Source organism: Platichthys flesus, chromosome 22 (assembly GCF_949316205.1).
Source record: "Platichthys flesus chromosome 22, fPlaFle2.1, whole genome shotgun sequence".
Classification (NCBI taxonomy): domain Eukaryota; kingdom Metazoa; phylum Chordata; class Actinopteri; order Pleuronectiformes; family Pleuronectidae; genus Platichthys; species Platichthys flesus.
Genome location: NC_084966.1, coordinates 4,725,471 through 4,751,069, shown reverse-complemented (window position 1 = coordinate 4,751,069; position 25,599 = coordinate 4,725,471). Strand labels below are relative to the sequence as shown.

At 43.0% G+C, this 25,599-nt stretch overlaps 1 protein-coding gene across 1 annotated transcript; it reads left to right on the top strand.

The window, feature by feature from the left end:
- Nucleotides 1–5,111: 5,111 nt before the first annotated feature.
- Nucleotides 5,112–24,918, top strand: LOC133933197 (semaphorin-5B-like). Its single transcript, XM_062380139.1, has 22 exons — nt 5,112–5,289; nt 11,579–11,767; nt 13,805–13,904; nt 14,088–14,133; nt 14,246–14,308; nt 14,437–14,535; nt 14,837–15,050; nt 15,133–15,418; nt 15,586–15,721; nt 16,114–16,321; nt 16,418–16,625; nt 17,434–17,551; nt 17,634–17,818; nt 17,971–18,114; nt 18,289–18,436; nt 19,475–19,700; nt 20,209–20,430; nt 20,517–20,687; nt 21,246–21,395; nt 21,545–21,580; nt 22,031–22,242; nt 22,344–24,918. The coding sequence occupies exons 2-22, from the start codon at nt 11,623–11,625 to the stop codon at nt 22,503–22,505; spliced, it is 3,279 nt and encodes a 1,092-aa protein (XP_062236123.1). The 5' UTR covers nt 5,112–5,289; nt 11,579–11,622; the 3' UTR covers nt 22,506–24,918.
- The last annotated feature ends 681 nt before the right edge of the window (nt 24,919–25,599 follow it).

The window sequence follows — 25,599 nt, the reverse complement described above, 5'->3', positions numbered from 1 at the left end:
AGCGTTGTTTTATTTCTGCTTGAGTGTTTTTTCTTAATAAATCCAGCTATAAATAAATAAAACACTATCAACGCAAATGAAACCACTTGTGTGTTAAAAATAGCTATTACACACTTTTAACACAAGAGGTGGACACACAGCAGGAGAAACAGTGAATCAAGAAATGAACCCCAAAACAAGACAAAACAAGAATTTAACTCCAATAATTTTGGCGTGGAAAGGAAAATTAGTCAAATCTTTAAATCTACATATAGTAGATGTTGTTTTTACATTTTGAAATTGTTGAAAAGTAAAAAATAAAATTGAAAAGTTGAATGAGGTCCCATGTGTGGGGCCATCTGGCTCACAGCGCCCCCGGTGGTCGGAGTTAAAAGCTGCAGCTTGTCACCTGTCAGGAGGCTGCAGAAGCTCCGGACCTGAGGACCAGAGGGCGGCTGCTCCATTTCTGTCCACGAAACCACATCATTAAACCCGGCCAGGACCCCGAAATGAGTCCACGGTGAAAAAGGTAAGCTACACTTTCATTCCGCTGCATCCACTCTTCTTAAAACATGACTCATTAAACCTCTTAATGTCGTTTTTTATCGACCTGGGAAGAAACGTTACCGAGCTCCATTCAATAGTCAAGTTTGCCGAGCTTCTGGTGAAGCAGAAGCATTAAACGACCACGTGTTCGTATGCATTCTTTGATTCAGCGCCACTTTACGCAATATTAACTGTGAAATAAGTGAGGAAAATATAATTAAAGATACTAATTCATGAAGTTGCCAGTGCGCTAAAGTGACATGTAGCTTCGGTCAGCGATGCTAATGTTGTTTTTGCCTATTCAAAGAGTTAACGAGTTTCTCGGTAAATTAATGAATAAATACAAGTTTACAGTTGCACTTCACATCAGACACATTAGTCCTCAGCAGTCAGTTGAACATTAACAAATATAAATGAAAGATGGAAAGTGCGTTTAACAAAACTTCATCACATTTACTACGTCACTGTATTATAAAGCAACTTTAAATGTATCTATATAATTACTGTACTTTTACTGCGTTACATCTGTCAGAAAATATCTGAACTTTCTACTCCACTACTTTTTTTACAAGGTATTTACACCTGCTGCATGTACTCCTATGTAGTCGAACAGTGCATACATAAGTATTCAGGTTCTTGTGCTAATATAACTTTACTTGAGATTCTTTGTATGGATTTATTTGTACTTTTCTTCGGTACAAAAGGTTTTAGTCGTAAATTATTTTTATGATTTATTCACAACGTGGTCAGTCAAAGGTCAAAGGTCGTGTTGACCTTATATGAATCTGCAAAAGAATTATGTAGAGATAAACACAGGAAAACTATTAAAATGTGAACACTGTGTGGTGCTGAGTTACAACCCAATGGCAAAGCATGACTGCAGAGTGTGTTCCTGAAGTGGACAATAATAAAGCTTAATAATCATTAGCCAAACATGTTGTGTTTGAGTATGAAGTTATTTTGGCCCAATGATGTTCAGTTTTCATGCTTATCTTTTGTTTTTGCTTTAATATGTTCAGAAAGTAACTTGTTAAATTATCATGTAGATCTATCTTTTTTTATTATTATTTCTCAGAGAATAATGCACAAATCTTTATGGAAAAAAAACAGGCATATTAAGTGGACTTATATTTATTGCTATGGTTTCATAAGGAACTGTCGAGTGCCATTCTAGTTTAATTTTCTGCCACATTCTAAATGTCAGCTGAGTGGAAACAGAGCTGCTCCCAGTCGTCCACTATACATACAAGGACTCACTGCTGCTAATATATAAGCCCTAAATGGAAGTGGTGTTAAATCATGAAGTTGGACGCCTGAATGTGTTACCCACAAACCTCAGCAGTCTCACATGAGGTCAGGCTGAAGTGAAAAAGGAGAGAAAGATGGATGAGGAGAGTAAGGGCGAGTTTAGTGCTGATGGGGGGTGATGGACAGGCTGCTGGGCGTTAATGTTTTCTCTGCTCACGTAGCCTAGAACTCACAGAAGATGCTCCGTGTGTGTGTGTGTGTGCTCAGCCTTTATTTATTCAGGGGAAGTTGTTAGAACTTCAGGTTTTTCCTGGAAAAAAAAGAAAGCCAAAATCTTCCGATTTCAACTTGCATCTTTAATTCAAAAGTGAGTGGCAGTCGCGGTCATGGCACTTACTGGTAGTTGGTCAAGAAATAGCTCAAAGGTTAAGGAAAAGGCTGTAACCTGAAACCACAATCTCTCACTTTGACATTTATTTCTACACAGGTAAATAAACAAGATGTGGAAAATAAATAAAACTTGTCTGGAGCTGTTTTACTCCGAATATATACATTTCTTTTTTTCACTGTAATAGCGCCTGGCTAGCACCCTCCACTCCAAGTCTCTAAGGCTTTTATAGGCTAGTCCTACACCTACATTAAGATAGGCGAAGATATCATTTAATCTACGTGCTTATATGATCCCTCATAAGTATTTGGACAAGGCTTTTTCTCTATTCTCTACATTGTTGTGTGTGTGTGTCAGTGTGTGTTTTTGTGTGTGTGTGTGTGTGCGCGTCTCCTCAGAGCACCTCTTTTATTACTCCTGTAGAAAAGGTAAACCTAGGCAACTGCAGGGTTTTAAAAAACCAACACACTGCCGGGGCTTGTTTTAAGAAGGAGCGAGCTGAATGTTTGAAGTATTAAAAAGTCAATATTTCTTTGTGTCACACAGCCCGGTTTTCACAGAGAAGCGCTATGTGCCGGACAAGGCAGCCATTGACGCGGGGGGTGGAGATGAGGGGCGGTTCGGGCGCTGGTTTGGGGGGTTTAAGAGATGTTGGGAAACCGCTGTACGCCTCCTTCTGCAGCTGGTCGTGGATTAATGGAAGTCACTGGAGATTAACTGATATTCAAGAAAAGCTGAAACAATCACTGGATGAACAGATTAGACGTACAGGGAAAACTCATTTGAAATAATCATGTGATTCATATTATTATTTTCCAAGCCTATCAGATAGGTACGTTCTCTGATAGTAAGATAGTAGTTAGATGCTTGGGCCTACAATGGACACAATTTGGAAAGCAAAAGCCAGCCTCAGAGACACTTCAGCCACTCTAAAGAAATCCTGAGACACATTCAGAGTCATACATGCAGAAGTCGTCATATTCACTTGTTTTAGTTACAAGCTCTCTTGTAAAAAAGTCCACTGTTCTCAATGTTTCCAAAGGTGGACATCTTTCAATGGTCCTGGTTTGGCTTTTTCCTCCACTCTCTCCCCTGCATCTCTCTGTGCCTGTAATCTCTCAGCCTCAGCAGTGACAGGAGGGTTGTAAAAACAGAGCCAGAGGAGGTCATCCTGAAGTTTGCACAGGAGCGGGCCATTCATCCTCTCAGGTGAGTTTGGTTCTCTTCGTTGCGGTGTGGCTGAGGCCGCGAGAGATGAATATCCCGCTCTGTAATGGTCGGGCATGAGGCTGGAAAGTGTTATTTGTCTCTTATGCTCTGCCGGGCGCACAGGGAGCTAAACGTTCCTGTCGTTTCTCACTGGATATGATTAATTGGTGCTATTCATTTCCGAATAGGAGGTCAGCCCTTCGTGTTCTCAGATTGGCAGCCACTTCTACAGCCACGTCTGACTGGTGTCTCTGTCAACAGCAGGAAGACACGTCATACCTCCTGCTGGTTGACTCAGACGATGGATTTGACTGAGAGTTCATCCATACAAGACTGAGTTAATTTGAAAACTCTTTGTATTTTGTGCTTCGGGTAATTTCCGTAAAAAGAGTTTGGTCTTTTTAACTTTCGTGTCAAACAGCACTGATCAGAAATTAAAAATATTCCTTGTCCACACAGGAAAGACATTGTTCTCATCATATTAATTCAGACAGACTGTTGAAGGCAGAAAACTCATTTAATTGTGAGAGTGGCCACGCATGTTGTATTTCAGTGTAGCATATTTTATTACAGAAAGCAAATTGTTTCTTAGCTTTTTAAATAACATGTAACCATTCTTCAATGAAACAACAACGTGATTATTCGTTGCCATTTGCTTTGCGTCAGTCGCGTCAGGTGGACCGTCCTCTATCACACTAACTTTACATTTAGTTATCAAAGCCCTGCGTGTTTACTCTTTCTGTCTCTGGTGGTGTGTCGCGAGGTCAGACTGGATTTCACTGTTTAAGCAAACGAAATGTTTGCCTGAGCTAATGTCGTTTGCTATTGACTCTCGTCTCCTGATTCATTTGCACGCTGATGCCACTGCAGCTGTGTTCGACCAACACCAAGGCTCAGTTTGTTTCAGATTGATTTAAAACTTTATACCAGAACAGTCCAGCTCTTGTCCGTCTCTACGCACTCATTTAGTCAGTTTGAGGACGTTATCTAACGGTCCTCAGCATCTCAGTATCTTTGACATAAAGACGCTTTCATAGGTGATTGGAATTTGTCGATTCGTTGTTGTCTTTTTACGTTTATCTTGGTTTGAGCTACTAAATCCTATTAGTCTTACTTTGCTTTGGTATAGTCATTAGATTGTTGCATTTTACCCCCTGTGCTTCCATCTGTTGAATTACACAGAAATCGGTGTATAATCCTTTAGATAGTTTTCTGCTGAATATTGGCGATAAACTTTTTAACTGATCTACAGTTCAGCCTCACTCTTGAACTTGCTGGACCTGATTCTGACGATTAAACTGAAGCTGCGATCATCAGACAGTTTCAACAACTCACAGGAGATGGTACCTGCTCACCAAAGTTACATCGAGCATGTTCAGGCTGAGGAGTGGGAATGAAAGACGAAACATTCTCTCTATTCCAAGTCAGTGAACCATCAAACTCATTTTGAGGCTGCTTTAAGTTATAAGTTCAAGTTTTGACCTGTTGACATCTGTGGTAAGTGAAGTGCAATAACACCCCAATATTCACTATATAAGAAAAAAACACTGGTTTAAACAATTGAGCTGATAACCACCTTAATCTGACCTTTTTTTATTGAACCAGAATCTCCAACGGGATCTTTCAAGCGTAACAATACACACTCTCACAGCGGGCAGACGTCCCCTCTCCATTCAGAGAGTTAACAGTTTGCTCTGCACAAACAGGAATGCTTTGCTCCCCCCCTCTTGCTTTACTCCCCTTCCACCTCTCTGCACACACTCTGGTCAGCGTGCCACTGTGTGTCGATGTGAAACAACTTCTCCCTCCCTTGTTTTTCATACCTCGTCCTCTCTTCCCTTCCCTCTCACCATGTGAAGCGTCGGGATCCGTGCCGCCCGTGTGAGAGTCTCTCGGAGCAGTTGGGTGATGGTGAACAAGTAAGTTTATTCTCCTGTATATTTCTGTGTGCATGCATGTCTCCCATGGAGAGCTGGGTTCTTTCAGTGCAATTACTTATTCTTTTGTGCAGTCCTTTTCGGTATTTGTGTCCAACTCTCCTGGCAGTCATTCCGTTTCCGCTCCGCAGACTCATTTCTTATGATCAATAATATGACCCTTCACCTCTCCCCTCTCCCCCCACATTTCACTCCCATCCTCAGCGCATATATATCCCTCAGTCTCTGACTTCGGAGGCTGCAGCTGCATGGATAGACATGTCTCACAGTCGGGGGGGGGGGGGCTCAGGTAATGTGTGGTGGATATTTTCTTTGTTCTGAGGCATGAGTGCTGAAATTGGAAAGGGGAGGACAGACAGAGGAAAAGACCCCAAATGGATCAATAACATCAGTCTGGATTCTGAAATTGTGTCTGAATGTGTGTTGTTTGATGAGCAGTTTATTGTCAAGCAAGAGACACAGGTTGTACTGACTATACTCTTGGGATAGTGTTGATAATTTTTGACAAAAGGCGACATCTAGAAACATGTAACTGCTGCTACTACTGACAACAGCCATCACACCTGATTGCATGATTAATAAAGTCATATCTTTAGTTGATTAGTTGTAATGGAATATTTATTGAATGTGCTATTAGACATAACTGGAAAATAATCCCTGGCACCACAGGTATCTTTACAAACATGCTGCTCTCTTCTTTAACCAGATTTGAGATCCTTCCGTCTGACAGCATCATCAATTAGATGTAATGAATTACTCATTAAAATAATAAGACCTTTAGTCACACAAGAGATTCAAATGGTAAATGGATTTGTATTTATATAGCGCTTTTCTAGTCCTGATGACCACTCAAAGCGCTTTACACTACAGTTTCACATTCACCCAATCACACACACATTCATACAGTGCATCTATCCCAGCACTTTGTTATTCTATGGGGGCCATTCGGGGTTCAGCATCTTGCCCAAGGACACTTCGGTATGCAGATTGTTCAGACTGGGGATCGAACCGCGGACCTTCAGGTTGGAGGACGACCACTCTACCCCTCAGCCACAGCTGCCCAAAGAATAGAGTCTTAGTTTGCATGATAGTATGTCACGTTTACCACGGCCATGCCTGGCACAATATGTCCATGCACAACATGTAGTTTATGGACAGTAGTCAAAGATTTATATAAGAATAACTTAAAGGAAAGCTTGGCTTTCAATTAAAATAAACTACTCATAATACAGAGAATAGAATAAAAAATACATTTGTTTTTTCATGTGCCATAACCATATAAATCAAATGCACAAAATGATAGTTTGAATATTTTTAGGTGTGTCAGCTGGACCTTGATTGCAATGTTTGTATCCAGGATATTTTGGCTTCATTTCTGGACTGAAGTGGTGATGCATCGTCCTTCTTTATTTACAGTCTATGGTGGAGATCTTAAACTCCATTTAAAATTGGTCTGGGATCTTTTTGCTTAAATGTTGTTGATGCCTGAATACTGTTGTTTGCCTTCAGGTGTATGAGCATGTGAAGAGATGTAGAAAATAATCTGTATAATCATTTTTGAGGCGGTAGTTTGTGAGGCAGTAAATATATTTACTGTTTGTTGCTCTCAATCCTCCTAAATGTATTGTCACTTCATGTGCAGTCAACTGGTGGTTGCACTTTGGAGAAAATGATGGATCAGTTTAACCAGCTCAGCATCTGCATAGTGCCTCAACTCTTGATAACACTACTGGCCAAAAATTACAATTCTAGTTCCATGCAGCTTTTCAGTTGGAACTTTTTCTTTGCATCCAACCACCTTGTGACAACCGTCTTAAACAAAGCAAGCTATGAATCCCTCCCATTTGACTATTACATACATATTATACACATTGAATATTGCTCTCATGTTAGCAAACCAATACCTGTTTACACATTCAACAGACAGAGCAACATCAGCATTAATTACCTCTGCCAAGGTTAGGTTTTTGTTTGTTTGATCATTTAGAGATTAGTGCAAAAATTACTGGACGGATTATCACGAAACTTAGTGGAAGGATACTGTATGCTTGAGGCAGCTTGATGCAAAAAGATTTACTAATACACCCTCCTTGTGTCATTTATTTGAGAAAGCAAAAGAAATTGGAGTCGATGATAAGAGAACAGAGGGAGACAGAGAGGGAGATAGGAGGAGACGGATCGGTGCAGCTGTGTGCCTCTTTAGGATTCCTGCTCTCTACCTCCTCTTGCCGGGGCCAAACCGGCATCATTAGGTTTGGCAAATTCCCCGAGCAGCCATTGTGGCGCGGCCATGGCACGTTAGTGTGTCTTTTTAACTGTGGCTAAACTCAGTCTATTCACTTGTAAAAGAGAGCGGCCATTGGCAGATAGTTGGCAGGTTGCACAGAGAGACCATTCACCCCGGTAGGAAGGAGCTGAGAATAAGGCCTCGGAAATGGTCCTCTCTGAATATTTTGATGGAGAGACTCTGGATGCCCTCTCAGTGTCCATTTGCTACAACTAACAAATCTCCATGAACTGACTTCATTGCTGATTAACACTTTTTCATAGGTGAGGGGTCAGCTACCGTCAGGAGAGAGCAACTCTCAGAGAATTTACTTTTTATTCCAGCTGCTGTCTTGTGAGCCTTTTCTTATTTAAGCAGGAATTTAAAGTTAGCAGGTTTTTGGTTCATTATGCCGAGAGGGGGGTTCTCTGTTTCTTTTAATGAGAGTTTAGACAAGAGAGACATTTACAAAGGTCAGATACCGGATTCCTTCCTTTTCTTTCTCGTGTCACGGAGGAACAAATTACAGGGCTTCTGAATGAGTAAATAATTGCTTGTAATTAATTTCCTTGTCATATATTACCTCGGTAAAGAGGATTTGTCTGGATTTGAATGAAGCTCGCCTTAGATGTGCACCCAGTGTCACAGCATGCTCATTTTGTCGCCTCTATAATCCTGGTGGAACTGCATTTGATCGCGAGGGGGACAGTAAATGTTTTGTGATGTATAACCGAGGAGGATTTGCTTATCCTGACAGACAAGGAAAGAGCAACTTTACAGTGTCGCCCCGCTCATCCTAGAGAGGTTCATCCATGCCTTACTCTCCCCTTCATCAAATCAACTCATTCATAGATAAGCCATGGGCTGAAGGCATCCGAGTGACACACACCGCGGGAGGGCCGTCTCTGTGGTTCCTGAAAAGAATGAAATGTTCTACTCCTTCAGTTTTCTAAAGACAAAGCCAGGAGAGCTTGAATAGAAAGTTCCTGAAACAAGACATGTTAAGTGTTGCTTTGATTTTGTATACATGCTTTTAAAGCTCAAGATTCCCTGCTTTTCAAAGGGCGGGATGTGTGAGTGCTGATTGTGACGATTAGGTGTATTGTGAGGCGGTGGAAAAAGATGCAATGTCTCTGGAGGAAGGCTGTCAAAAGCTTGCAGAGAGTTTTTTTTTTTTTTTTTTTTCTTAACATCTAAATTAAAGATCAAGTTCCCCTTATTTCAGTCAATCTGCAACAAATTTTACAGGCTTATCAGTTCCCTAAATATTCCAGATTTTTCTTAATCAAGATCCATGACTTGTTGACTTGGAAATAAATAAAAATGTCAAAATGAGTCCCGTCTCACAACGTTAAAGAAAGTGCTCAAAGTATTCCTGTATACACCTCTTTGTCCCAAAACATGCCAAAATTTGATGGATTACTTCTCGGCTCATTTTCCATCCTTCCACCAAGTTTGGAAATCATCGGCAGTATTTGCTTGCTCAAGCTGACAAACAAACACACGGACAGGGGCAGAAACCTAATCTCCTCCTAGTTTAACTTTGGCAGCAGTGGTTTTATTTGACTCTGGAACAGCTGTGTTTATCTCCGACAGTGTTAAACGCTTCAGTAGAAGCATAAGCATCTTAGTTATGCAGAGTCTGTGTTTCCTCTGAGCGCGGTGAAGGCTGAAGGTGCTTGAGCGAGGAGTCACAGGCGGACGTGTACTGTAAGTTATGGAGAGAAAACACGAGGCAAACAGAGCTGTAATGTACACACCTGTCATGTGTTGGTGTGTTGATACCGTGAAGCCATTAGACTCTCAGGTTCAGAGGTTTAAATCCTGGCAGTGTTCATCTCCGTGTGGGGGTCACATGTTCGCTCCGTGTCCCTGCGAGTTTCCCTCCCACAGACTGGTCACATGAATCGCCGACTCTGTATTTCTAATCTCTTCACAGGTTGTTCGTGCTTTATGGTGTTTTTCCGACACAGGCAGCTACACCAGCGAATGAATGGATGAATGCTCTGACACGCTCCGGGCTCCAGGAAAACACAGCGAGGCTTGAATGTTTGCCACTTTCACTTCCTACGGTTCAGTCAAGGCCGGTTTCCTCCCTGTTAGCACATGGCAGCAGATCGTGTTTTGGCTGATCCTGATCTCGTCAAGTCCTGAAAACTTTTCTCAAATTCATATCAGATAACACATGATGTATTATATCGATTAATTGCGAAGTCTGTTATTGACAATCAGTTTTATTTACTTTTAACCATAACTACAAACTTTCTCTTATCTTAACTTAGTAGTTTTAGTTGACTAAACTTAACCAAATTAGCGACAGAACAACCGATGTTGCCGTGTAGTTATGGCGACTTGTTAAGAATCTGCATCTGTACATTTCCCTACTGTCTCTGCAGACTCTGAGTGACATCCGCTGCTGCTGCTTCTCATTGTACTGAAGAGATAAATCCCTGAACATTAGGCCTCTCACTGTTCGGCCTTTGCACAACGAGAAGAGCACGGCCACATAACAAAAGTGAGGCCAGCGGCGGAGCCTCTGTTCCCATCGCTTCATTAAGCAGCAATGTCGGACCCAGCAGGTTGAAAAACCTCTGCCTCCCCTCCACAAACAGACATTCAACACTTCAGTTCTGCAGAGCACACAGCACATGCACGCAAACAGACAGAAAGAGGGAGCTGCTGAACTGTCGTGAAGAATATTAAACCTTTAAAAACTACTTTATCTTCCAATTCTGACAAATTTAGAACCAGAAGTCTGCATCAATCTCTCTTAATGTTCTCTGAGACCATTTCTCTACAGACCTAAGCTGCAGTGGAACCGTTTTTCTTTCAAACTCCAAAAGCTTTGTAATCAAACACGAGCACTAGTCCCACTCCCTGTTCTCTAACATGTTTTCTCCCTAGTTATAGAGAACAGCTTTGGCCACAGCTTTTTCTAAGGTCGCCGCCATTACAATGACTTCAGTGCAGGTTTGAATGTCTGTTCTCCATCACGTGAGAGTTAAAACAACCACCTTTGGTTTGTCTACAACCTTTTAAGGGTGCTCTTACGATGAGTGTCTTCCCCTTGAAAAAACACCAAGCTGGGATCAGGAGTGTCATCCCCTGCTTGCTAAAAATAAATGTTCTCCTGTGTAAACGGCTGTAACAGTATATTTTGATGAAGTGCTTCTGGCCTGTGTGTCAATATGCTGCACAGTGCGGTGAGAAATGAGCCACTTTTGTATTTGTCAGCGAGATTTTACTCCTGACAGTTTGAGTTATTTGATAACACTGAATGAAATTCCCATTGCTCAGATTGCTTTCACTGGTTCTTAAAGATCATGAACTGATGTTGGAAAGGAAAATAAAAGAGGAGAAGGAGAAAGAAATGGAGGTGGGTGATGGAGGAGAAGAAAAGCCAATCACAAACCAGCAAAATGCACTCCGTCTAAGGTCTAATAGCTAGTTATTAATTTAATATTGTCTGTTAACATGATTAAAAAGCTCTTGGTTTGGTTGATCTTCAATACATTGTAGATACCTGCTAAGTCCCCAGCCAATTTTTGAATGTGCCACCATCAGACAATTATCTTTGAGCAGACTTCATGTACGTAAATGGATCTCGATGTTGACACAAAGGCTCCTCCTGTGGCTCGCAGTTCAAAGTTCACAGCCCGTGTTTGGCTCCGGGCCCAGTCTCGTCTCTCAATGGCTCTCCTCAGTCATGAAGAGCCTCTGCAGACGGCACCCTCGGTCTCAGTGTCGGCATTAAAAAGATCTTGCGGCCCGGGCCTTTTGAGGTGAATCAGCCGTGACCGAGTCCTGCTGACAGCGAGGGGCTGGACACCCAGCGGCAGCAGACGGACTGTTGGGCCACAGGACTGGCACAACTAATTGGAAATAGATGGACAGGCTGACTGAGAACAGGGAAGGGAGGGAAACAAATGTGGATTTAAGATGGATTAAGAATTTCCACCATTAGTGTTTGATTCTCTGTGCTCATGTGCTCCTCTCTTACAACAGGTGTTTCCTGAGGACCTGATTGAAGACTGGGTGTGGTTGAAGCTATGCTGACGTCAGGGTGGGGGGTGTGGTCCCTCCCCCCCTGTGGCCTCGTGCTGCTCATCTGCTCGTCCGTCTGTCTGTCCCAGCAGCCTCACCTCAAACTCGCCGACTGCAGCAGAAAGGAGCATCCTGTTGTCTCCTACCAAAGTAAGTACATCAACACTAGTTATCTCTAGAGAGAGGGAGGTCAATGAAGAATTTAGTATTGAAGAACTTAGACTTTAATTTGACTTAAAAGTAGAGTGAACAGTCAGGGGGAGAATTGTCACAAAGAAACACTGGAAACCAGTGGAAGGCTGACAGGAAAACTAACAAGACAAACTGGGACTAAACAGAACCACAGAGACTAAACACACCCCTTTAATGGGACACAAGTGAAAGTCATTAAACACGGGGCAGGTAATTAACAAAGTGCTAAAAAGTCCAAATACTAATGTCTCTCTACTAAAAGCTTAACACAGAGGCAGGTTCATTATATATGGTATAAGAAGAAGCTGCCCTCAGACTAATGAGGTTCAATGTTCTGCAGTTTTTATTTGTTTATCTCGATTCAAAATCAGATTCCACTCTGCTCTTTGTGCTTTGACTGAATAAATCATGTTATTCTTGTATTAACGCATCTTTAGTGTGTTTCTAATTCTGTGTAGTTAACCATGGGGGTGAAAGAGCAAAGCCTCGGGACACGACCGCTGTTAGAAAGACTCACTTTTCATGCCGAGCAGAGTGTCTGTGAGTGGCTGCATGGACACCGGTCATAATGTGCGCAGGGAAATGCACAAAAGCAATTTTGATTTAATAGCTCCCTCTGAAAATCACTGTTGCTCAGGTGGTGGTTTGTATTCATGTGGTAACGTCGTTCAAAGTGGAGCTGAGGACAAGGGTGAAAGGTCAGTTTTAACTCTGTTAGCTCACAGTCTTAATAAATCGTACAAAATATTATATGAGATTAATAAGGAATAGGTATTGCAACCAATTAGGATTAACTTTCTTTTAGAGATGATTTAAATTCAGGTTCTGTATTCTCCTTGTACATTAGGCCTCAAGCTTATTTGTACATCTGTGCATTTATCAGACGTACAAGTTTAGATTTAATTAATACATCCAGCTGTTTAACAACTGGGCCCTTGTTTATGGTATTTTGACTGAATGTCCGTTTCCATTCAGCTCAAATCTTTAATCTGGCAAACTGTGCTGTTATTGTTTTGGATACGATTGTCCCCCCAAACCGGCCCCTTCAAAAAGAGGAATTAAGGTGAGGCAGCAGAAGTGGTGTTTAATGTTCAGTTCTGCTGATCTGTATCCTGCTGTGGTAGATGCGATTTATTTGATTCGATCTAGAATGACAATTTACATAGAAAACTTAGTCATAAGGTAGAGAAACAGAGTTATTTCCACAGTTATTGTAAGTAAAATAATCTTCATGCCAGTTTAAATTAGAAACATTGCAGGGGTGCAGATTTTACTGAAGCAGCTGGAATGTGACATGTCGTTTTCATCCAAACACAAACCTCATACCCACATTCATTTTCTTCAACCACTACAGACAACAACACACAGGAATGCAGCTTTAATTAATGGCACACATTTACATCTTCTCACTCCAGAAAGTAACAAATATGGTGGTTAATCCCAACTCAACCTTTAAAACAGCCGAGCAGAAAAGGAAACCCCCCTGGATATATGTATTCAATCGTTCATCTGCCTAAACTTCAACCTCTTATTCTGCCCCCCAATTTTTTAAACGTGGAGTGTTGAACCCTTGGACTCGGCCTCGTTCTGGTGTCACTTTCTGACTGATTTATTGACACATCAGTCAAAACACTGATGGAGTAACTGAAGACCGTGAGACAGGTATCATTTGGTGAAGAGGGATTCCCACGCAAATAATAGACAACTTCCTTCTTCCTAATTCTCCTTCTCCTGCTTCCTTTTCATTCTTCTGATTTGCTTCTTGTCTTCCTCCTGTTCTTGCTCATTATCCTGCTCCTCCCACTTCTTTCTCCTCCTCTTATTCTCCTGCCTTTTGTCTGTCCTCATTAATCTTTTCCTGCGCGTCATTGTTCATCTTTCATAATGTCTTTCTCTCTTTTATTTCTTGCCTTTTTTCAACCCTCCTACTTCTATTTAACTTGTCCTGCGACCATTAACCCTTTACTCCCCCTCCACCCCTCACTCTTCATCCAGTGTTGACGCCATGGATGTCGGAGTTCTCCCATCCAGGAGTGAAGGATTTTGCCCAGCTGGCTCTGGACCTGAGCAGAAACCAGCTCATTGTGGGAGCGAGGTAACAAATAAGCAGATAAACATTTCAAGTGTGCAATGTGATAAAGTAAATGTAAATCATCGGGTTAATAGGATGAGGTCAGGGGAGGAAATGGAAAATTTAAACATGTGGATCATATTAATGACAACATCAATGACAGTTTCAAACTCAACCTGTGTGTCTGCTGCTTATTTTCTTTTTCAGAAACTTTATCTTCACGCTGAATTTGAGCAACGCCTCCCTCATACAGGTGACCACAGCCGAGATAAAGGATTATTTATTATTATATAAAATTAATTTAATGTACAATGTTTAAATCTACATGATTATACAGTACTATATATATGTTGCTTCCTGCACAGGCGACAGAATGGGCACCCAGTGAGGATACAAAGCGCTCATGTCAGAGCAAGGGCAAATCTGAGGTAGGGTGCAGTTTGTATCATACAGAGGAAATGGGTCACACTCAGTTTATGTTTACTCTGTTGTTTAAGTTTAATGAACGATAGAGGGTCAGCTCTTTCTCATGAAACAGAGATGCATTTGTCTGCAGGAGGAATGTCAGAACTACCTCCGGGTACTGTTGATCCGTGGGAGGACGCTGTTCACGTGTGGGACCAACGCTTTTGCCCCCGTGTGTATGAGCAGGCAGGTGGGTACAAGAGTTTATCATGAGATCTCACAAAGCAAGTGACCAGGATCCTCCAAGCTTTAGAAATAGTTTTGGGAAATTAACAGAACTAGTTCAGAAAATGTTTTTGTTTGACCATAAAAACAGTTATTTTCAAATAATCAATTTAATGCCTCACAATTTTAGCCCTGAAAAGGAAGTAGGTCTTTGCATTTTGAAAATGGTAGAAGGTCAATATAAACTCAATATGTCCTTGCAAGGATGAAATAAATTTCCTGTAAAGACTTCAGCTGTTTCCACCCTCTGTCCGTCCTTTTCTCAGATTGACAACATCAGTGAGGTGTTGGACACGGTGAACGGTGTTGCCCGATGTCCCTACGACCCGCGCCACAACTCCACGGCCATGGTGACGGAGAAGGGCGAGCTGTACGCCGCTACAGTGATCGACTTCTCGGGACGTGACCCAGTCGTCTACAGGAGCCTGGGGAACATGCCGCCGCTGCGCAGCGCCCAGTACAACTCCAAGTGGCTCAACGGTAAACAAATCACCACACAGATTTGTTTACAGCCTCACGTGTCCGTTTGTGAACATCATACATTTTCTCTTTTCTCATTCAGAGCCTCATTTTGTATCCGTTTATGAGATCGGTCGCTTCGCCTACTTCTTCCTGAGAGAAACGGCCGTGGAAAACGACTGTGGGAAGATGGTGTTCTCTCGCGTGGCGCGGGTCTGCAAGAACGACATGGGCGGTCGTTTCCTGTTGGAGGACACCTGGACGACCTTCATGAAGGCCCGACTCAACTGCTCGCGCTCGGGAGAAATCCCTTTTTACTACCACGAGCTGCAGAGCACCTTTTACTTACCAGAGCAGGACCTGATCTATGGCATCTTCACCACTAATGTGTGAGTGGTAGTTGTAGTCATTGATGGCATCATTAAAAGGGGAATGTCAGTGATTTTGTATATGTGAGAGTCTTACCTGTCAAGGTTTGTCATTTTCCTCAAGCCTCCACGTTTGCTTTCCCTGTCTTTCACGTTGAATTACCACGTTAACACCCCCTGTCCTCCAGGAACAGCATATCAGCTTCAGCCGTCTGTGCCTTCAATCTGAGCGCCATCACTCTCGCGTTCAACGGACCGTTCCGCTACCAGGAGAACCCCCGCACTGCCTGGCTCTCTACCCCAAACCCCATACCCAATTTTCAGGTAACTCATATTTCGAAGGACTGGATCCAGTGGATAATGCCTGACAGACATGTTGTTAATAGATGTGAGACTGTTGTGTATTTCCAGAGTTTCCAAGGGGACAACTATTCATCTGTGTGAGCACACAAACAGATTGTTAGTGCAGGAGAGTATGAAGAAAACTCTTCTCAACAAGCCAATCTGCTATCCGATGTGAACTGCAAGGACACTGAAAATTGCAAAATCACATTAGCAATATAATAGAAATTACATAAAAAACATTGTGATGTGTACATAATATACAGATTTCACTACAGACACATTTTATTTTTAGAGAAAGTCCCAGAGACCCAACACATGCTGTTCTTAGTCACAGCAGTCCCTTTCTCACTGATCCCCTCTTCAATCCTCAGTGTGGCACTCTGGAGGAGGGAGGCCCTGGGGGGAACCTGACGGAGCGCAACCTCCAGGACGCCCAGCGACTCTTCCTGATGAACGACGTGGTGCAGCCGATCACCATCAACCCGCTGCTCACCCAGGACAACCTGCGCTTCTCCAAGCTGGTAGTGGACATCGTGCAGGGCCGAGACATGCTCTACCATGTCATGTACATCGGCACTGGTGAGGAAGATGAGGTAGAGTGTGGTAGAAGTTACGCTACTGATTTAAAATCTAAAGTTTAATAACAGAACTTTTTGTCTTTTTCCATCTTGTCAGAGTATGGCACAATCCTGAAGGCTCTCTCAACAACCAACAGAAGCCTTCAAGGCTGCTACCTGGAGGAGCTCCGGATCCTCCCTGAAGGACAAATCCGGCCAATCAAGAGCCTGAAAATTGTCCAGAGTGACAGGTCCTTGTTTGTTGGACTCGATGACAGATTGGTGAAGATCCCATTAGAGCGATGCTCCAACTATCCAAACGAACGGTACAGAGCTCAAGCATGCCGGAAAAAGTCAATAAAATGGGATACAATCCATTAATAGACCAGTAAAAGTTAATGAGGTTTAGAACATAGATACATTAAAATAATGCCTATAAACCAAACTTAATCAGTAGATGGGCTGCCAAAGTTTCGCTGCCCTCAGGAAGAGGCTTGGAGCATCGTGCATGTTGGAACAGCTGATAGATCAGAGGACCTGAGGAGCAGTACTGGTTCAGTATAGTATAGATGGGACTCAGTGTCTATAATAGATAATATAAAACTTATTTCTTTTAAGTTAAACCATTTGAAAATTCACAATCTGCAGCCAATCGTCTAGTAAACGTTGCACTTCAAATCTGAGTGTGTTTGTGTATGAAAAATAAACTTAATTAGCTCAGAACCATTAAAGAGACAAACATGTTTGGGACTGCAAGTTTGAACGGCTCCCAGTTAACGCTGACAACGATGATTATGTTAAGAGCCCATTTTATTTTCCCCTGTAAAGAAACTGCTTTTGAACTGTCACTCCATATTTTAGCTGGCCCCAGAGCAGAAATTACACAAGTAGGCTTTTAGTGAATTTGTTGACAGTAAACGTACAACTAGAATATGCTGATAACCTTGCAAAAATATTTGATGATGTACTGTACAGTACTTCCTCTGTATTAACACAATAGAAGTTCTTTGATCATTTCAAATCATTAGACAGCTGCTGATGGAAGGCAGACAAGTTTGTGGTGTCAGTTTAATCAAACACTGTGTAGCAGGGATTCTCGATTATTCTTCAGCTCAATGTCTGATCTCTTGTTAGCTCCTGCCTGGAAGCCAGGGACCCGTACTGCGGCTGGGATCTCAAACAGAAGCGTTGCACCACCATCGAGGAGAGCTCCAACATGAACCAGTGGACCCAAAACATCACAGAGTGCCCAGTAAGACACAAACACCTGTGGAATGTTCTGTACTGTATAAAAGGTAGAACAGGTATAATGTGTTAAATATGTCTTTCTGGAGGTGAGGAACTTAACGCAGGATGGTGCTTTCGGTGCCTGGGCTCCGTGGCAGCTCTGTAACCACGATGACGGCGAGGGCTCCATCAGCAGCTGTGCATGTCGCTCCCGCTCATGTGACGGACCAGTGGCCCGGTGTGGCGGCGTCGAATGCAAGGGTCCCACCATTCAGGTGGCAAACTGCTCTAGGTACATGTCTTTGTGATATATTATACAAATAAATCGGAAAAAAGTATATATTAATACAACTAGTTGAATGTTTGTATTGCTATTCAATTGCTGATAAATGGTGTTTTATGTACATAAATAGATTTAAGGTTTTTACGCTTCCTGTTCCTCAGGAATGGCGGCTGGACGCCCTGGTCTTCATGGGGCCAGTGCAGCAGCAGCTGTGGCATCGGCTTTGAAGTGAGGCAGCGCTCCTGCAACAACCCCTCGCCTCGCCACGGTGGTCGAATCTGCGTCGGCCAGGGTCGAGAGGAGAGGTGAGGATGAAGCAGCCATCTTTGCCTCATGGCTTGTTTAAGTGTTAAAATATTACCACATCAGTGACAGTCTAGGCACACATTTAGCAAAGTTGGAGTTTTGAGATTTGACATGACTTTGAAACTTAGATAAAACCAGAAAGACCTGAGCATGCTTTCATTTTCTGTGTCCAGGCTGTGCAACGAGAAAAGGCCATGTCCCTTGCCAGTGGCGTGGACAGCGTGGAGCCCCTGGGCTCACTGCAGTGCCGAATGTGGAGGAGGGGTCCACTCCAGGACCAGAACCTGTGAGAATGGAAACTCGTGTCCTGGATGTGCCACGGTACTGCAGTGCTGAAAAGTCAGGGTTTGTTGTGAAAGTAAAAACAATCTAGATTATTTATGAATTAATTTGCAAAAGTAGACAATCTGCTTAGGGATACTACATTTATATTTATGTAAATAGTACAAGTAGAAACAAACAAGTAGAATTTGCTTTCTCCACAAAAGGTCTATGATGCCTCACAAGCTTCACACTTAAAAATGCTGCTAATTGCAAATCTTGGAAGCTACCACCTGTGCACGCCACAAGGTTTCCAGTCTGACCGGATGGCGGCATGAGAAGGAAGAAAATGTCCGGTATAGAACCTTAAAGGTTCAACCTTCACATTGCAGAGCTCCCATAGCAATACGCTAATGCAGAGTGGCACTCAGTAGAGCGGAAAAAAAGAAAGAGGAAAAACAATCGTGGATCCGTCCCCTTTGTCCAGACCTGCACCAAAATGTAATGGATCCCTCTTGGCTCATTCCCCATCTAAGAGCCAAGTCTCAGGAAAATCGGTTCAAACTAATATAAAGATTAAAAAAGTTGAAAAGTAATTAAATTAATCTTTCAAGGAACAGAAAAGAAAGTGACCTGACAGTCTTCTGCTTGCGGGGCAGAAACATTTTAATATCAGGCACATGCTGTTAACCTTGGGTACCTGTGGTTTGAGCTGTTGCCAGCTTATATATAATGGACGATTTTTATTGTCATATTCCTGCAACCATCCATTAAGAGTAGCCCCATCTGACTCATCACTGATGAACCCACTCCATAAGCAGTGACTGTGAAGCATCATTTTATGTTTTCAGCAGGATGCAGCTTTGTTAAATCGTCCAAATCAACACAGTAATTGGTTGCATTATAAACTCGCTCCAGTAACATCAGTGTCCCTGTTGTTTAGCAGGATGTATTAATGCAGCACTGTTTCTACAAGCTCTTCATCTTGAATTATAGGAAACATTAGGACATATGGTGTCGGCAGATAAAGTAAATAAAGCATTAGCTACAGCCTGGGGCTCAGCAATGTCTCAGCAATGTCTGCTTCCTCCACTCCAGGAGTTTAAGGTCTGTAACCTGGAGGCTTGCCCTGAGGTCCGCCGCAACACCCCCTGGACTCCCTGGATGCCGATGAACGTCAGTCAGAACGGGTCCCGGCAGGAGCAGAGGTTCAGGTACACCTGCCGGGCTCTGCTGCCCGACCCGCAGCAGCTGCAGCTGGGCAAGAAGAAGGCGGAGACCCGGTTCTGTCCCAGTGACGGGTCTGGAGCCTGTCAGACGGACTGTGAGTATCTGAACAAAATACAGCTACAGATGATCCTCCAATCACTACGGGCTTCAGATTACGTCTTGGTTGAAAGAAGGCAGTGTTCATATGCAGTATATTCTGGCTTGGGCTTCAGTGGGACATGGGAGGGCATATCGTCCATCTTTATTAACAGTCTATGTTTGATACCAACATAACTTGGGGATCACGTACCTGGGAGTAACTATCTGGGTTTGATTTTAGTGTAGCTGCCAAGCCAAGTCCAAAGTCTAATTTACTGGATCTGTGAAACTGTGTCAGCCATCAGCAGATTGATGAAACATCATTGATCTGTTACAGCGAGGATCGATGATGTTTCCTCCGCTCCTCAGAGACACGACAGGTGTTTCTCCTCTTGAATTCTGGGTTATTAAACACAACGAGAGTGTAGCTGTCTATTTGGGTCTGAAGTATTACAACCTCCTTTTTTTATATAAGTGCTTTTGTCTGCTGAGTTAAAATGTAAAAAAAAGAAAATGTCTTCCAGCTCTGGTTGAAGACTTGGTGAAGTCCACTGGCCACACTCTGTCCCAGCCCCAAGATGCTCGCTGGGGATCCTGGGAAACGTGGTCCGGCTGTTCACAGCAGTGTTCCACAGGTTTCCGAACCCGCAAACGTATCTGCTCGACGGCAGAGGGCAGGACCAACCCGAGCTCCTGTGTGGGATCCCCGGTGGAGTATCAGGACTGCAACACTCAGCCCTGCCCAGGTAACTGGGGCATTTTGGCAGCGTAGTTGCAAAACATTGAAAATGTTAATAGTATGAATAAAGTTTACTGTATGTGCGCGTACCAGTGAGTGGAGCTTGGTCTTGCTGGTCCTCCTGGTCCCAGTGCTCGTCCAGCTGTGGAGGTGGAAACCACCAGCGCACTCGGCAGTGCAGCAGCCCGGCACCTGCTAACGGAGGGGACATCTGTATAGGCCTGCACACTGAAGAGGCTCTCTGCAACACACATACATGTGAAGGTACATGTAAAGATGCAGAATTCAGAACGCGTAGAGGGAATTTATTCAAATTTGGCATGATCATTCAGTTCAGACTGAATTGTTTCGATTTGTGAGAAGGCTTTTGCAATTTGTTTCCCTTTTTAGTCATATTTCCACTTTCTAACTGTTTTAAAAACTTGTGTACAGAGTTTAATGTCATTTAAAATAACTGTCGCACCATAAATACACTCGATAGATTCAGCCTGACTGCCAAGATTGAATAATGTTGTTTGTATGAATGCTGATGGGAAATCTCCACACAGCAAGTGAATCAATATTTGTGTTGAGAAGACAAACAGAGGGGGTCGTTGGAGCGTATCCCAGAATGCATCGGCTAAAAGATAGAAATTAAACAGAAAAAAAAATGTGTATTATCCTCCGGATTTACAACAGATCCAAACATGGACATTTATTTGGACTTTGAAATAAAAGTAGAGGCATTGAAATCAACTGTGATCTGCGAAACCCAACGATTTCTCTTGGGCCCTTTTGTCTAAGTCTCGTTTTCTTTGTCTACTCTTCTCTTTCGGTCATGAGGTCGGGGCGAGTGGGGGGAGTGGGGGGAGTGCGACGAGGAGGGTCTGCAGCATCGCAATCGTCTCTGCAGTGAGGACGTGGTGGCTGAGGCCGGACTCTGCCAGGGCAACGTCTCCCAGTCCAGGCCGTGTCAGCCGCATGAGGTGCCAGGTACAAGCACATGTTTGTATTTGTTTCCCATTGAACATCAACAGGGATCCTGTAGACGTTTTTTGTGTTTCATCTGATCTTTTAGCGCTTTAAAGATGAAACTTCACTACATTGATTTGTGTTTTATTTCTGTCGCTCTCTCTCTCCAGTCGTTCTACCCGGACAGGACGACCACAGCTGTGGAAGTGAGTGCCATCTTTCCATGAGCTCTCTGAGACTTGTTATTCTTTGTTAGCGCCTGACACACACACACACACCTCTCTCTGTGTGTGTGTGTATGTGTGTGCTGTCAGGTGCTATACCTTCCGCTCTCCTGTTGAATCCAAAGTGAATCGATATCCCCTCTGTTTCTTTGAAGCCTCTGAACATGTAGCAACACCTAGTTATTAGTTCCAAGGTCACAAAGCTTTTTTCCCCCCGTGCATCACACACTTTGTAGCTTATTGAGTTTTGTTTGCAGCCCTGGCCCGATGTGGCGAGGGACTGGACTTTTGATAAAGTTTCATTGCAGCCAGGAGCAACATCAACTTCCAGTTTGAAGTCAATCTTTTCCACCCCTTGCCGCACCCCTTTCCTTCCTCATGGTTTTGCAGTATCTCTAATCTCATCCTTTGCTCTCTCCCCTGCGCCTCCAGCCTTCACCTTGTTCCAGCTGCTTGCTGTGGGCTCAGGTAGTTTCTTTGCAGCAGCGTTACTCTCAGCGCTGGCCTACACGTACCACCACTCCCGGAAGCGACCGTCAGCAGAGTCAGCGGTGATCCACCCCAGCACGCCCAACCACCTCACCTACAACAAGCAGGGCAACAGCACGCCAAAGAATGAGAAGTACATCCCCATGGAGTTTAAGGTACCACTCGCATGTCTCCTCAGATTAAAGAGAGCAGGACCAAATGACAAAGTTTCCTATCGTCTGGTATCATAAGGATTCTCTTTGTCTCTACTCCGTAGACACTAAACAAGAACAACCTCCACGTGAAAGAAGAGACGTGCAACCACTTCCCCTCCCCGCTAGCGACCAGCAACATGTTCGCCACCACCTACTATCCTCCCAGTCTGGGCAAGTACGACTTCAATGCAGACTCCCCCTGCAGGGCCTACATGCACAGCTGAGAGAAAACGACCCTCTTCAGCAGCCTGAAGGATTTCAAAGTCCGGAAGTCAACACCAAAATCATCCTCATCATCAGGTTCCAGAGATCTTAAATACTTCTGTAAGTCTGTGTGAGCCACAGACATCACTGTCAACAGGTCCTATTTCTTTAGCAGGGAGATGTTTAAGTTAAAAAATTGAGGTGAAACTCCTCCAGTGTGAAGGTGAAGCAGAAATCGAACAGGTACGAGCTAATTCAGAACACAACGCTGTAGATCAATGGTTAATGAGTTAAAGGAATAGTTTGACGTTTCGGGAAACACACCTTTCTTCTTCTGAATGTTAGATTCTGTTTATATAAAGTCTTTGGCCTTTACACTGAGTACAAATTGTGGTTTTAAGTGGAGATAGGTGTTTTAACTACTTTTTTTCCGAGGCCACAGACCAGTGTGAGCCACCACCTGTAACTGGTAACAGAATCTACCGCCTGATGAGCCGGTCGGACGTTCAAAGCAGTCACATCACGTATCTTCTCTGAAACCATGAATCTTCCCCAATCCGCTTCGGTTTGTGTTTGATTTACACAACATGATGCAGTTCTGCACGAGTTGCCAGGCGCGTTACTGACAGCAGCCTCGTACTTTAGGCCCAGGCCTGACATTGATGTTTACATTTCACTCCCTGAGAGAAAGCACATGGACATATGTACCCCAATGATGGACTATAACAGTTTATAACCAGCGCACCTTCCCTCTACTCAAGGAGGAGCCATGTTTGATTTAAACAACCACCTGCAACTGAAACCTAACTCTCACCTCACCCCCCGACGTGCTCCACTTGTGCTCAGGACAGTTTGAAAGCTCCAGGGCTTCAACAAAGCTCCAGACATTACATGTAGCTGGATTCCCTCTGGACCGAGACAACACTCATCTGCTGCTAATGTGTTATTGTCAGGTGAGTTCAGAGGACTTACTAAACCTGTATAGGAACTTTACAGGCAGCCTGGTCGCTTGTTCATGTGTCGGCTGCCTTCAGCAAAGACTGAAAAACTAAAATATCATCTCACTTCATCTTCACTGAGAGTGAACGGAGAGAGGAAATGAACAGAGACTCGCAGATTTCTGCCTCATTTGCTTTAATTTTCACGTTTTGCAGCGTTCACAGTGGAAAACTCTGACGAGGAGGTTTTCATCGCTGGCGTCTTCGGACTTTTCTGTTATTTCCACAGACGTGTTTTGTGTCCTGAAACAACTTGATGGATTCTATTCGTCACACAGGGATAGTTTCCCCCCTGTTTTCTGGATGTTTATGCGTTAAGGTTATTTCTCAACAATCACCAAATACAACACGGTTGTACTTGAACATCCACAGCATGAACACAACATAAACAGGTAACTTTGTCATAAGTAACAAGTCAATGTATAAAACTGTGATGGAACTTAGAGATCTATGTTTAAACACTGGTTTGCTGTAAGGAGAGCAAGGTCACAGTTATTCTAATGGACCTTAACTGTGTTTTTCTTCTGAAATTCTGATGTCACTTAATAGAGAGCAAATTTTGGAAAGAGCCTCTAACAAAAAGAAACATTATTCTTGATACATGCCTCTAAAAACTCGAGTTAATTAACATTAAGAGTTCCTGTTGGAAAACAAATTCCCCCCCATAATTATAACCAAATTAAGTTTGCAAGACATCACAGATATTTTGTTTTATAAGTTGTGCTGCTGAAAAAGCCCCAAAAGTCAACTACTACCTTACAATATGTAAATGTTAGATTTAAGACTTAGACCGAATCCACATTGACGAATACGACTGGATTGTGCTGAGATTGTCAAACTAAACTTCTCCAGGGTAATGTCTGACTTTAATTTCAGAAGAGTATCTACGTTATATGTTTTTTTGATCCTGTTCAACATGTTCAGACAGCCACCATCTCCTGATCTGTTCCATGAGAGGTTTGCTGACATTTAAGTTGATCCTGTTCTGTGAAATGTATATAATTACATTCAGTGTCTTGTGTTTCTGAAATGTAAATGAATGCAGGTGTTTTTCGCCGTTTGCAGTTTTGTGTAGCATGAAACAAGCGTCCCTGACAACGTGTGTTCACGTTTGGGTGCCTGCATACAAGGACCTTCATGCACCGAGGAATATACATCTGTACAGACAAACTGTACAGATATGTTTATTTGTATTTGGGCGCGGTAATGGAAATATTCCTTTTTTTTTTTAAAGTTGTGTTTTGTATTTAAAGGTGTTAACAGCTGAATCCTCATTGGACACAATAAACCCTCACAACTTGTTGTTGAATCCCCTCGAACAAAAACACTTCTGCTGAATATCACTAAAAACTGCCTTTTGGACACTGTGAACTTTTGTTACTCTATATTTTTTATAATGTACACTGTAAGAAATATCAAAAGTTGAATAAATCAGTTTTGGTGCCAGTTTTTAGATCATTAATGCTTATCTAGATAAGGTTGTGATATACATTTAAATTACCTGAATAGTAGCTCAAAGTAAAGATGTTTCCTTTAAGCTCCAGTTTAACCAGTGTTTCAATTCCAGAGAAAAACTGGTAAAAAGTTGTTGGACTAATGCACAGGCAGAAAGTTGCTCTTCTCCCAGTGACTTCACTCCATCCGCCTCCTTTACGTCTTTAATAAATGACCTCAGCTAAGAACAGAGACGACTGCAGGTAAGTCTTTGAGACCTCGAGCATCTATTGGTGATTTCAATTTTTATTTTACAGGTCGAGAGTTTGCTGCTGAACGATAAAAGCATTAAAACACATGGAATAAGTAGGAATTTAAACACTAGCCAATAGACATTCCACTGTGGGCCTACTTTTGCACATTTGGACTCGGCCCTATGCTGGATCATCTTTTACCGGCAGGCCCAGTTCTCGGAAACACTTTCCACGGCCGTGTTTCCTGTTAACACGTCTCAGGTGTTTGCAGCCTGATCGCTGTAATAACAGCCCGGGTGGAAAAAACCACACGAGTTAGTAAAAGAGCCAATGTCCACCCGACTGCTGCTGAATGTTTTAAACCAGTTACCGACCCGGCGGCTCTCCAGTGTTTATTGTTCATGGCTCAACGCTGCTCGACTGTCTGA

Coding starts and splice junctions, on each gene's coding strand:
- LOC133933197 (XM_062380139.1), top strand. CDS start 11,623: ATGCTGACGTCAGGGTGGGGGGTGTGGTCCCTCCCCCCCTGTGGCCTC. Junction 16,322..16,417: donor TGTCATGTACATCGGCACTG/GTGAGGAAGATG, acceptor CCATCTTGTCAG/AGTATGGCACAATCCTGAAG. Junction 16,626..17,433: donor TCCAACTATCCAAACGAACG/GTACAGAGCTCA, acceptor ATCTCTTGTTAG/CTCCTGCCTGGAAGCCAGGG.